Source organism: Gorilla gorilla, chromosome 17, assembly GCF_029281585.2.
Source record: "Gorilla gorilla gorilla isolate KB3781 chromosome 17, NHGRI_mGorGor1-v2.1_pri, whole genome shotgun sequence".
In the NCBI taxonomy this organism is placed as follows: domain Eukaryota; kingdom Metazoa; phylum Chordata; class Mammalia; order Primates; family Hominidae; genus Gorilla; species Gorilla gorilla.
In genome coordinates, this window is record NC_073241.2 from 79,258,337 (window position 1) to 79,271,227 (window position 12,891).

The 12,891-nt window shown below is 45.5% G+C and overlaps 1 protein-coding gene across 3 annotated transcripts in view; it reads right to left on the reverse strand.

Moving 5' to 3' along the window:
* Window positions 1-12,891, reverse strand: part of MYO5B (myosin VB) — a 368,321-nt gene that overhangs the window by 138,025 nt on the left and 217,405 nt on the right. For all 3 annotated transcript variants that reach the window (XM_019013976.4, XM_055368552.2, XM_063699216.1), the window contains exon 10: window positions 10,408-10,673. In XM_019013976.4, coding sequence (XP_018869521.3) covers window positions 10,408-10,673 — 266 coding nt within the window. The remainder of the gene's footprint in view (window positions 1-10,407; window positions 10,674-12,891) is intronic.

The following is a 12,891-nucleotide window of genomic DNA, read 5'->3' on the forward strand; positions in this document are numbered from 1 at the left end:
TTCCATCCAGAGGGGACACCTTTTCTTAATTCACACAGGTGCCCATGAGCTGGCAGTGGCCCCCACAGAGATGCATCATCATTTAACCATACCCCCAGTGAGGACATTTTGGTTCTTTTCTCGGTTGTTAGCTGCTATTAGTTTTGTGACAAATTCTTTGAATTCATAATTCTTTCCTTAGGATGCTATCCTAAAGAAATTACCATGTCAAATAGTACCACTTTTCTTAAAAGGTAGAAGTAAATTAACTCCTAGAAAGGTGGAACTAATGTTTGTTATGACCCCACCTCCAGCCTCACAATGTACGAAAGTGTCTTGTTCTTCTAATACTGATTAATAATATTTTGTTTTAATCATCTTTATTGAGTTAGCCTTATACACAGTAAAATACACCAATTTTAAGTGTATATTTTCATGCATTTTTCTTAAATTTTTTTTCTCAACATCTGTTGATGGGTGATGCATTTTTGATAGAGAATTTTTAGATCGAGATGTTCTGTGAATATGCAAACACAGATGGAGGACATTTTCATCACCTGGAAAATTTCCCCATGCTCCATTCGGGTCAGCCTCCAGTGTTCTCCCCATCTGGTCCTGCCCCTCTTTACTGGGAGTCTGGGAATGGTAGTGTATCACAGCTCTTTGGTCAACCATGTAATGTTAGCTTTTTAAAGTCTTTGGTTCCTTGGAACATAAAAAGTCTGAATTTTAACTTATTACTACAGCTCAACATTTTTCTGTCTGACTGTACTAGTCATTGTACTTCGTGAATTGTCTGATGCTTGGTCAATTTTGTTGGATTTTAACTTTAAAAATGGACTTACTTGAGCGCTTTGTATCTTACAATATCAACACTATCATTCATTGCTTAACTCCAATGTGTGCAATATGGCCCAATCTTTGGGCAGGGGAAGGTGGAACCATTAGAGGGGAGGATGGGGGTCATGATACGCAGCGTAGTGGGCAGAGGCAGGGGTCCTCCTTCAGGCCATGCTGGCTACACCAAGGGGTCTGGAATTTACCAGGCAGCAGCAGAGAGATTCTGAAGGATGTCAAGTCAAGAACTGACAACCTGACCTGCACCTTAGAGACCGGCAGGAGAACAACTGTGAGCCGGGGGAGGGTGTGCAAGCCTGGAGGCACGAAGGTGAGCAAGGTAGTTCTTACTACAGTAGGAAACCAGAAAGATCCAGTCAGGGCCTGACGTACACTGCTGGTGGCCAACCAATAGAAAGGTTCTGGGCATGAAGGAAGATGTGGATGAGAGGGCCTCAAATGACCAACTGGATGTGCAGATAAGACCCAGGCAACAGGATGGATGTGGTCACACTCACCATGCCGGCAACATTATACACACATTGGCAGCTTTAGCTACAAATGCTTGCAGCCCACCTTATATGCTCCACAGCAGCATCAGGCTGAGGGGTGAGAAGGGCAGAAGCCTATGCAGAAGAGATGGACATTTTCCACCTCTTCTCATTCACACACACTTCTTTTCACACAAACACACTTCTTTTCTCACACACACACACACACACACACCTCTTCTCATTCTATACTGCCCAATGCACCAAATGGGTGGCAGTGGCCCCGCTAATGAGAGCCCACAGAACACTAAGCCCAAGTGCTCCACGAGTTCTGAGTAATGCTCCCAGCAGCCAAGAGTTAGGGCTTATTATTAATCCCATCCTTTGGCTGAAGAAACTGATGGGCAGGCAGACTGAATAAGCTGTGCTGCCCAAGGCCAGAGAGTCGGTAGGCAGAGGCAGTGTGTGAACCCAGACAGTCTGATTTCTGAGACCACAGTCTTAATTCAGAGAGGAGGAGAAGTTTCATGAAAAAGGAAAAACAGATGAGGTGGAAGGGCTGTGAATATGGAGGATGATGTCCTAGAAGGAGGTATTTGAGCTCATGGTGAATGGGAAAGGGCCAGTAATACCAACGAGGTAATAGCAATAGACACAGGCTCCATTCAGCCCACTCCATGTCTCTACCCTTTCCATTCTTCAGTACAACTAAATTTTCTCAGTGTCATACAAAGTGTCATGCAAGCCCTTCCAAATAGAGCATAGTCCCTCAGTACCACCCCAGAGAGAAATGTTGCAGCTGGCCCTGATGGGGGCTGAGGATGGTGGTGGTGGAGAGATAGCACCTGTGCAGAGGGACCACCACAGATAGAGGCATCAGATACCCAAAGGGGCCGGGCCGGTGCCCAGAATACATCAGGCTTCCCCCACCCTGGTGCTCACCTCCCCCATCAAAGTATAAAACATGGAGGAGTAGGAAATCATTTAGAGATTAAATGAGTCAACTGCTTGGAGACAAACCACATTAAAGCACAGTCTTTGGCCATGCCCACGTGTGAGAAATAATTCTAGGTTGAAAAAACAAGATCAAAGATGTAAAGTGTATGCTGGGATGAAGGAGGCCACCCCTGTGCACTCCAGACCAAGCAGGAGAAGCACTGTGTCTGCCAGTCACTGCCTTGAATTGGGGCCCTTCCAGCCCAGATGATAGTCTTAAAGACTGAGCTATGTCCCTTAGAACCTTACTGCCTTCCCCAATCCTCCACCCTGAGAGAGGCTGCTGATGGCAGCCAAGCCCCAGAGGAAACTGAATTAATAAAACCTAGGTGGGAGATAAAAGAGCCACCCCAGCAATTGGCCAGATAATAGCAATTGGGTGTGCTGGCAGAGCTGTGCTAAGCTCCACAGAGGATTTAAATATCTCAGACTTGTCATTTTCTAAAGGTTTACACTGGTAGCACTCCACAAAGAACATTCTCATTAATTTGAGATGGCCTGAAATTAACTTGTAATTTTCCTATTTCTAAGATATTATCTGGTAACAATTCCTGTGCCATCTAGCATAATTACTTAAATGCCGGAGGCCCAGAAATGAATGAGGGGCTCGGGCAGCTTGGGGAAACATCTAAAACGACAGACCTCAGAAAGCCACAGTCGGGGAGATTGGGTAACTTTTCCTTTACAATGGAATTATATTTATAGTAATTCCTCCCATCAACAGAGAAGACTTTTTAAAATAAACACAATGAATCAATTTATAGTTCACAACATTAAAGTGTCACAAAGAAATTTATATGCTAAAGAGAACCGAATTTCTCTTGTAAAATCAATGTTGAAAATATTTAAACCAGAATCCTTGGGCCGGAGGAAGGTCAAAATATAGAATAAGAATCGATGCTGAAATGTGACATCTGGTCTCTCGATGGCACAATGATCACACTGTTTCCATTTCTATTTTCATAGTCGAAAAGTATACAATTTCCTTCTCATTCTACCTTAACTTCAGAGTGTAGTAAGGGACACAGATGCCTCTACAAATAAGGTAGTGTCCGTTGGAAAGTGAAACTGCAATAAAAAGTCAATTAGTCACTAAGTTAATGATCAACCTCCTTGAATCTCTCACTCCATGACCTGGAGAGAGAACAGAGAGGCAGTGAGATGCTTTGAAGATTGGGAAACTCTACGTTCCCCTGGCACAGGTCAAAGGAACTAAAATCTCCTAGCTCAGCCTGGTCTTTCCAATTTATAAAGCTCACTCTCCAGCATTCTGCCTTTGGTAGACTGAAAAGATGGACTACAGACTAGATAAAGACGATAGCTTCCAGGGAATGATTATTAGAAGTCACACAGAAAATACAACGTGGAGAAATTCTCCCTGGAGAAGCCTTTAAAAGCAGGGCCATCATGCAATGAGGTCAGAGAAATGATCCAGACATCCTTTCAAGGTCCCTTTCAATCTTGAAGCCTATAAAATCTCACAAGGCCACCCTGGGTCTGTCAGAGAGGCCAACCCTTCTGATCTCTTTACTGAACAACCTCGGGATGCTGGCTGTACCTTGGAACGGTGGGGCCTGCATTCCGCTCAGGTGCTTCTCTGTGCCTAGATGCCCCCACCCAGGACTAGTTTTTTAGAGAGAACACAATCCCAGGCACTGTTCACACCCCAAGGCGAAGGTCAGTTATTCTTCTTGAGGACCTAAATCCACTCAGTTTGCCAAATGCTCCAATTCCCAGCTCGTCTTCAGGCCTGAAACTCCAATGCAGGATAGGAAAACATCCACTATATGGCGATCCTCTCCCAACCTAACAGCCAACTGTCCCAAACTATGAAGGCTGTAAAGATGAGCAAGTCACAGTCCCTGCCCAAAGAGCTACTGGGCAGATGACAGGAAACTAGTACATGAGAGCCTCCCCAAGGAATAGAAATTGTATGTGCTGTAGGCTTTTAAAAGACAATGAGGCCATAGTGTTCCCAAACCAAACTGAGGGTCGGGCTGCTTATTCTCGTGGCCCAATAACAAGATGCAGATGAGCTGGGGAGGAAAAGAGTTTTTACTTTCTGCAACCAGTTACAGGGAGAAGACCTGGAAATTATCGCCAGCCCAACTCAAAATTACAAAGTTTTTCAGAGCTTACATACCTTCTAAGCTGTATGTCTACATGTAAGTGTGCATTCATCCAAAGACATAAGTGATTAACTTCTAATCTATAACTAAGATCTGAGTCTTGAAGACTTTCCTCTGGAGCCTCAGTAAATTTACTTAATCTAAATGGGTCCAGGTGCTGAGGTGATTACCCTTATCTTGTCTCCTGCCAAATCACGGAGGTTTGGGGAGTTCCTTCAGGCCCCCCAATAAACTTGTTTCTAGAGGCCTGGGGAGTTTCTTCAGACCCACAATAAAACTTGTTTAATCTTAAACGGGTCCTGTTAAGAATTCATTCCTTATTTTGTCATGCTTTAAGGCCCAGGAAGGGCCTAGGCAAGACTCTTGGTGGGCTCTTGTTACATTCCAGCCTTTGTATGAGGGCACTGACTTTTTTAGCTTTTAATATTTAACTTAACCACTCACTCAGTACTGAAACAGTTGCTATAGAGGCCTGCGTTAGTGAGACCTGGACTGCCACATAGTGTGGGAGTACTGGCATGGACAGAGAGAAAATGGAACTTCATCTGAGCCTTGGAAGCACACAGTGGTGTCAGGCTCCAGGCACACTCCAAAGGGCCACCTCAGAACAATTCGGGAAGGTGGAGCCTGGCTTTAGAGCCCTCTTGAGCTATGAGGCTTTCCTAGGAGGCTGGGAGACTCCAGGGTGAAGCCAACAGCTTCCAATGATCTGCAAGGTTGGAGAACACTGTGGCCAGCCATGCATGTCCTCCCTGAAGAAGGCATGTCCAGGGATCTTCTGGGCTGTACAGGGCTGAGACACTGTCACAGGCTAAAGGGTTAATGCAATCCCTGATTTCTCCCCCTCCATTTTGTGTGAAACCTTTTGATACTGGCTAGAGAAGAGATGGGTAGCCTCCAAATAATTATTGCAGCTTTGAGGTTATTTATTTTGGAGAGCGAGACCAAGAAAACTAAAGCAAAAGAATATTTTTTCCCCACCAAACAAAGGTGAACAGTGGGTCTAAGAAGTTTACTTAAAATATATCATCGTAGTCAACCTACAGAATGGGAGGAAATATTTGCAAATCATATTTCTGATAAAAGATTAATATCCAGAATATGTAACAACTTGTAAATGAATACGTAAAACTCATTCCGCCTGCTCCCACACTGTGGCGTGTACTTTCATTTTCAATAAATCCCTTCATTCCTTCCTTGCTTTGTGCGTTTTGTCCAATTCTTTGTTCAAGACGCCAAGAACCTGGACACCCTCCACCGTTAACAACACAGTGCTGGGGTTATAGGCATGAGCCACCGCACCCGGCCTTAAAGGCATTTTTAAACATACCATTAAAGAGCACCGAATAGAGTTGGATGCTAATTTATTATTAGGAAGTACCACAAGAAAGTAACAGAGGACTGATGAGGATATAAAATCCCAGGAAATCCTATGTCCTGCTTCCTGTGGTCAAAACTTCCCCACCTTCTACCCCATTCTCTCCCCAGCTGTTCCTTAGCAGAACACATGAATCTGTTACAGCCTGTGTTGCTCCCAGGCCCTCTCCTCAGCAAGAATGGGTTGGCCATAGCCAAAGCCCTCTGCTACCTTGGCATCTTGAAGGCTGAAATCAAAGACAAGTAAATGTGTATTTTTCCCAAATTGAAGCCATTTATTTCTTGCTGCCTCAAGGAGAGGATAGGAACAAAGGATTAGAGACTCAAGGAGAGGAGAGGTATAAAGGATTACAGACTGCAATTAATCAGGCCTAGAGAGGCAAATGCAGGTTAATGCAACCTGGAAAGGGAATCCCAGCCAAAAGCTGCCAGGATCTCCCCTACTAATTTCCATACCGTGCCTGGTCAAAAATATCCTGAAGGCGACTTCACAGATCCTTGGTTAAGGTGAAGAGCTCAGCTTCGGGTGGCTAAATTGTTCTGAGTACTGCTTGCTTTGCACTTTTTGTGGAGCTGGGACAGAGGAGCAAGATGTAGGGAAGCTTCCACCAGACACTGGGGGTCTGGAACCATTCAGAAAAGCCTTGGGGAAGGGCCTCTGAGCAGAGCACTCACCACAGTCATGGTGGAAGCAGCTGTGGCCCATGCTAATTTGTTTAGAAGCCCACAGCCTTTCTCCTCTACAAGCTAACTATGAGTCAGAACACAGTGATGGGGAGAAATGTGTGTATACGATACTGGCGTGTGTACTGCTTGCTTATAGAGAGAAGTGAGTGTGTATTCACCCTGGCTGTGAATTCTGTGGTAACATTTAACACATTTATATGAAAAAGTGGAGTGGCTCATGTTTGGTACAGAATTATTTCAGTCCATGAATGAGCTTCACTGGTGGGCCAGGAATGCCCTAGATAGGCACTGAAGCTCATCCAGGGACAGTTATCCCAGTGGAAGAAATCAGTGGCCACTGGTGGGGTCAAGGGGAAGAAGCAGCAGTTCCACCCTCATTTCCTAGCTTTGCACATTTCCAACCTGAGAGGGGGGCAATGTCTCGCTCTTTTCCACTTCCTGGATGTGGCTGGCTGTATTCAGAAACTCATCTCAGTATTCTTTCTCTTCTCTCTGGACTCCACTTTCGCCACTCTTGCTCAAAAGAGACAAGGAGAAGTGAGAAAATCAAAGACATCAGGTCAGCCCCCAGGGCATCCTCTATGGGTACTCAGGCATCCCCACACCCCCACTAAGAAGGAGTGAGACAATGGACAGATGGTCTTCTCCTCCAGGGTTTGGTGGCCAGGGATATGAATAGAAAACTCAAAAAATAAACAACGCTTGGGTTTTCTTATGCCACAGAGGATGAAAAGCTCCTTAGAATCACTTCCCATAGTCATGAATAGAATAAAGCCTAATGACTGGAATGAGTTTGAACTGGGAAGGAGGTGAGTAGAGAGGGCGAGAAGTGGGGCTGAGTGTGATGCCCACTTCCAGGTAACCAAGAAATGACCACATTAAACAACAAAAAAGGCAGGTTTGGTGGGTTTCTGGAAGGTATGTGAAGTCCAAGGGAAATAAGGCAGATAAGACACTGTAAGTGGAAAGGGGCAGATGACAGTAAACGGCTCACACATGCTATCCCAAGTTTCCACCCAGGTTTCTGTTTTGTTTTCTCCCAGATTAAGAAATGATGTCACTGACCTGATAGATTAGAAAGTACCTCCAGACTCAAGCCACCTGCTCTTCCGTTAATTTGTTGATTTTAATCTCCTAAGAGTTCTCCTAAGAGTTCATTACATACCCTCTCACCAGAAAGAGAGCCTGGGCCAGTCCACATTTGTAAAATTTCTTGGTGAATCAGACCATTGAGTAGCATGCACTTCCATATTTAGGGCATGTATGTAAGTGCTTTCTTGGCAACCAATGGCCCAGGCACACAGCTAGCTTGTTCACTCTGAATTCCCTTGTATCTAACTTGTTATCCTTAACTCAGAGAGAGTGTGAACTCAGCACTGCATTGAGCTACAGAGGAGTAACTGTGCATGGGACTTATTTCTCTCAAGAAGAAGAGTCACTTTTAAAATATGACAACTTTATAACAAAAAAAGTGAATTGGTTTCTGAGAAAGAATGAAGATTAAGAAAAAAACAACATAGCATGCCCGGAAGAAAGCACAAAGGGTAGGAAAATTCCCAAGAATGGCCTTATGCTGATGGCCCTGTATCGGGACCCTGCCCTCATGGAAGAGCTGTCAGATAGTCTCAAAGGAGCCTGGAGGCCACTCTGAGATGAGGGAGACACAGGTGAGGAGCTGGCACTAGGAACAGGAGACCAAGTCCTCCAGGTTGCCACCCCATCCATGGAAAACTATTGTTTTCAAACCAGACAAGCCATCCTTGCGATCTATTTCTCCCCTTTGGGCAGTCACAGGATGTTAGAGAAAACAAACAATTACAAAAATTAAATGGCAAATATAAACACAAAATCCCAGCTTGCACAAACCGGGCTGACATCTGCGGACTCAGCAGCCCCAGAAGCCCAGCTCACGGAGGCCTCCTAAGAACAGCAAAAAACCCAGCGGAAGATCACAGGGAAGGGAGTAAGCAGACTCTTTAAATTCAAGGCACTGTTAAGATGATATAGAAATACAACAGAACTGAGGCATGGTATTTTATGTAGCAGTGGTATGGAAATCATAAAATTTTTACATGCTATTGACGAGTCTGCATGTTAATCTTCCTAAATCAAAACCTCAGTAAAATTAGATCCTTCTACAAGTGGATTAAGGGAATTGGGTCAGCTTGGGTTTCCCCAGGTCTTACTTGGAAGGTAATACCGAAAGGTCAGTATTTTGGGATATCCAATTACCTGAAAATACTCAAAGTAGAGAGAACAACACATAATTAATGATTGACAATGAGACTCGAAGTTCCCAGAGAGCACACTGTTCTATGCTCTCCCAAGAGCAACTACAAGGGCTGAGCACAAGGCAGGCACTCGATGGACCAGAGGAGAAGGGGCCTGCCTGGGGTCATGCAACTGAGGCCTGGGGAGGATGCCTCTTCTCACCTCCCACTCTCGGTGATTCTCCACTGTGTGCTCCTTATCAGCAAGGAGGTTTGCCTTCACACTCTGCTCCTTCCTCACATCTTGGTTGCACTCCTGTTCCCAAAGGTGCCTCCCTCACTTTCCATATTCTTCCCCTGTTTATATGATCCAGTTCAAATCTTAGCTCCCACATAAAGCTTGCCCAACTGTGCAAGCGTGTCCTCTCCAGCCTTGAAACTTGTACAGCACGAAGCATCCAAACCCTCAAATAGACCCTTCCACAATTTCTTCTGATGCCTCTTATGTCACTTAACTCGTGCATGAGACAACTCCTTCAGCATCTTCCTGAGGCCTTTGTGATGTCAGAAATCACAAAGATTGTCTTCTTTCTCCATAGCATGCAACATAGTTCAATTTGAAACCCAGGGATGAGCAACAGCATCAGAGATGTAATCAGGAGAGCCTGTCTCCGCATGCCGCATGGGGAAGTGGCCACTTCTACAGGGGACTGGCCTTTATTCCAACCTCATCATAAGGTGAGTACCAGGTGAGTTCTAGCCTGCTAAGCAGTTGTTCGCACTAGAGTGTCACTGTTCTTACGACGCTTCACTTCTATGGTTCTGAATTTCTATTTTAAGATGCCATGACTTCTATAATTTAAAGATCCAGGAGGATTTAGTCTATTGTTAGCTTAAAGAGGACAGGACATTGGTCAGAAAAGAAGTGCAAGGTAGGTTGCAACCCAGTTCGTGTTAACTTCAAACAAGGGCCTAGAAAGAACCTCACGGAGACTGTGGCTCAAAACCTCATTTGAAGCTATGAAATGAAAGACCAGAGAGGGTCTGTGATCTGTGGAGATTCACTCAGCTGGTTGGTGACAGTCTCCCGATGGCTAGGCAAGTACACTTTCACCACACCACGGTGGCTCTCCCTGCCAAAAATAAAGTTATAAATAACAGTTCTTTCAATCAGGCTGGAATTCTGAAAGGAAGAGAAACCTCAGGAATGACCACACACAACACAAATCTGCACAGCCCTGGACAAAATTATGGTACCAAAATAGCCACCTTGACTGTTACAGTCAATGAGGTCAAATGGTAGATTGAAATAAAACATTACTGAGATACAGAACTTGAATTTAAGTTCCATTTCTCACAGTAACTTGCAAAATCACATTGGGCAGGTCATTTCCCTCTCTTGGCCTCACTTTCTCAGGTGTAAAAACTGACGCTTACAGGGTTTCTCATTGGGAAACTCCTGGTGTTTTGACAGGTCCATTCTTGCTTGGGGACTGTCCCCTTACATTATAGACCACTAAGCCTCCCTGGCCTCAGGCCCCATCATTGTGTCAACTAATCAACTAAAAACGGCCCCACACATTTTAAACTGCCCTAAGTTGAGAACCACCAGGAAGCTCTTCAATACCCCTGCTGGCTGTAAAGTATGAGCAGGAAGCCACTCCCAGGTAGCAGATAGAGCGAGACAGGCGGCAGGCCTACCCGTAGATGTCCAGGACCCCGATGAAGGAGTGCTGCTTGAGGGAGGTGTGCAGGGCCTTGTTGATGTGCTCCACAATCCAGCCGAACAACTGGGCATAGATGTGCTTCGCCAGGGCGTTGCGCGCATTGATCACCTGCTGCAGTGACATGGTCTTGACGTAGGTCTCCGAGGTGGTGACCAGCTTGCGATGACACAGCCAGTGCTCCATCTGACTGTGCTCCACCCCTAGCAGTCGGCAGAAGTTGCTTAGGTATACATCCTGGGGCTGTGGGAGATGGGGGAGATAGGTTCAGGAGGAGTGTGGGAGACAAGCGGCCCCCCACCAATGTCTTCCACCCTCCTGCCCAGAGGGAAAACAAGCCAAACTCAAGGCCTCCCAGCCCTCCAGAATCCCAGCACATCCCCTGCTGCCAGCCCAGCAGTCTCTCTCTCTCTCTCTCTCTCACACACACACACACACACACACACACACTGCTAAGTGGAGATGACAGAGCCCATAAGAGAGCAATGCTCAAACTGATCATTCCACCTGCTAATGACCAAATTATAGGACTTTAAAAACCAAAACATTCTCCATCTTTCTTGTCCCCTCCCTCCATGCCAGGCTGCTGCTGAGTAACTGGTAAGAGGCGGGTCCCGGAGCGAAGGGAGCAGAAAGAGAATTGAGAGCTTATGACCATGCAATCCATTCAGAGTAACGAACATATTCACACCAAATGCAGTTTGCATCTGCTGAGGTATGCAGGCAGTGCTTGATCCACAGCCCAGAAAGCAATTCTCTTCCTCTCTCTTAGAATTCCTCCCTTACAGGCATTGCCTTTGACCCGCCCCATCTAACCAGCTATATGCTCAGAAACAAGCCCCAGGCTCCTAAGGTGGATGGGCCCTTCGAAGGCACTAGCCATGTTCCTCCCTTAGAAGTCAGTTCCCTACTCTGTAAAATAACATGATAGGCCAGATCAATGATTCTCTTCTGGGTGGGTATAAGTGAGAATCACCTTAAGGAGTCTCTGAAATTGTATATGATACCAGTGAGTGGTTCAGATGTGCTGAGTGAGAGGCTGAAACGCAATGGATGATGTCACTCCCAGCACTGACCCTGCACTCTCCTATGCTTCCAAGCAGGCTCGCTTTCTTCTTAGCCTCACTGATGCTAAAATCATAGAAACTGAACTTTTTTTTCCCAAAGAAGCAAGCGTTTTAAGTATGTAAACAAAGTTCCTCAGCGTGGAAAGCTAAGATACATGGCAAACCCCTGGACCACATCTTGACCTGGGAAGATCATCTGGGACACTTCCACTGATAATATCACACATGCTCAGAGCTGGAAAGAAACTGGAATTCCTCCAGTTTAGGCCTCTTTTCCTACAGGCAAAAAGCTGAGCTGAGCCCCAGAGAGGTACAACTACTCAACCAGGCCCCCGCCCCACCCCCAGCACAAGGCTTCTACCACGGTCCTGCCCGATATATCTCCTGCCTACCCCAGCTGCCTCTAGGGACTATGTGTGAGTCTTGACCCTCATTTACCCAAATACCAATCACATCACCTGACATTTGAGTCACTGGAGAGCCACATTTCCCACAGGGTCTTGTCTTCTTTCGCCAAAATGTACAAATTCCTTGGATAGTCCTTGCAGCCCACTTGGGGCACTCTGAGAAAACCTGCTCATTGTTGTTATTCATTCTCTCACCTGTTTTTCATTCCCTCAACTGAATCCACCTGGGAAAGCTGGTAGCCCAGCCTCAAGCCTGCTGGAAAGCTTATTAACGCTGAGGCTGAAAGGGAATCCTTCAGAACATGATGTGCCATCTCCTAATGACCCTCAATTGCTTGTGGGACTCATTTTCTGATGAGGCTGACTTGTAGGATTTAAATGAGGGCTTAATGAAAATTAACACAGATAACTGTATTATTTCTCCCTTAACACCATATCCCCAGGCAATTTTTTCCTCCTACATATATTTAAAATCCATCTACCCAAAACAGTTATAAAATAATAGAATGCCAGAATAATAGAATCCAAAATCACTAAGGCCAGTGTTTTTCCAATGTATGGTTTATGGAACAGTAGTTGCAAAGAACATTAGTTGGCTTTACTTAACAGAAGGAGAGGATAGGACCAGGTTAAACACAGCTGAACTGGTTTAATACACCATGTAGCACCAAGAGATAGATATTTTAAGAAGCATTTTTGGAATGTATTTGACCAAAGAATGCTTATGTTCTTAAGAAATTGCATTCTAATCTGATGTCCCTTACTATTCAGATGAAGCTGAGTGAGGCCTCCTGCCTTCTGGCCCAGAGCTCCTAACCCCAGCCCTGCAGGACAATCAGCTTGGTTTGGGCCGGGTGGGTGTGGAGAAGCCTCCATCTTTTCACACTCAGCAGAGAGTTTCCATGGCTACTTCTCCTGGCCAAGATCCTTTTTCTCTGAAGCCAACCTGTCTCCCCCGCTCCCCGACTCCCCTAAACATAAAGCCAT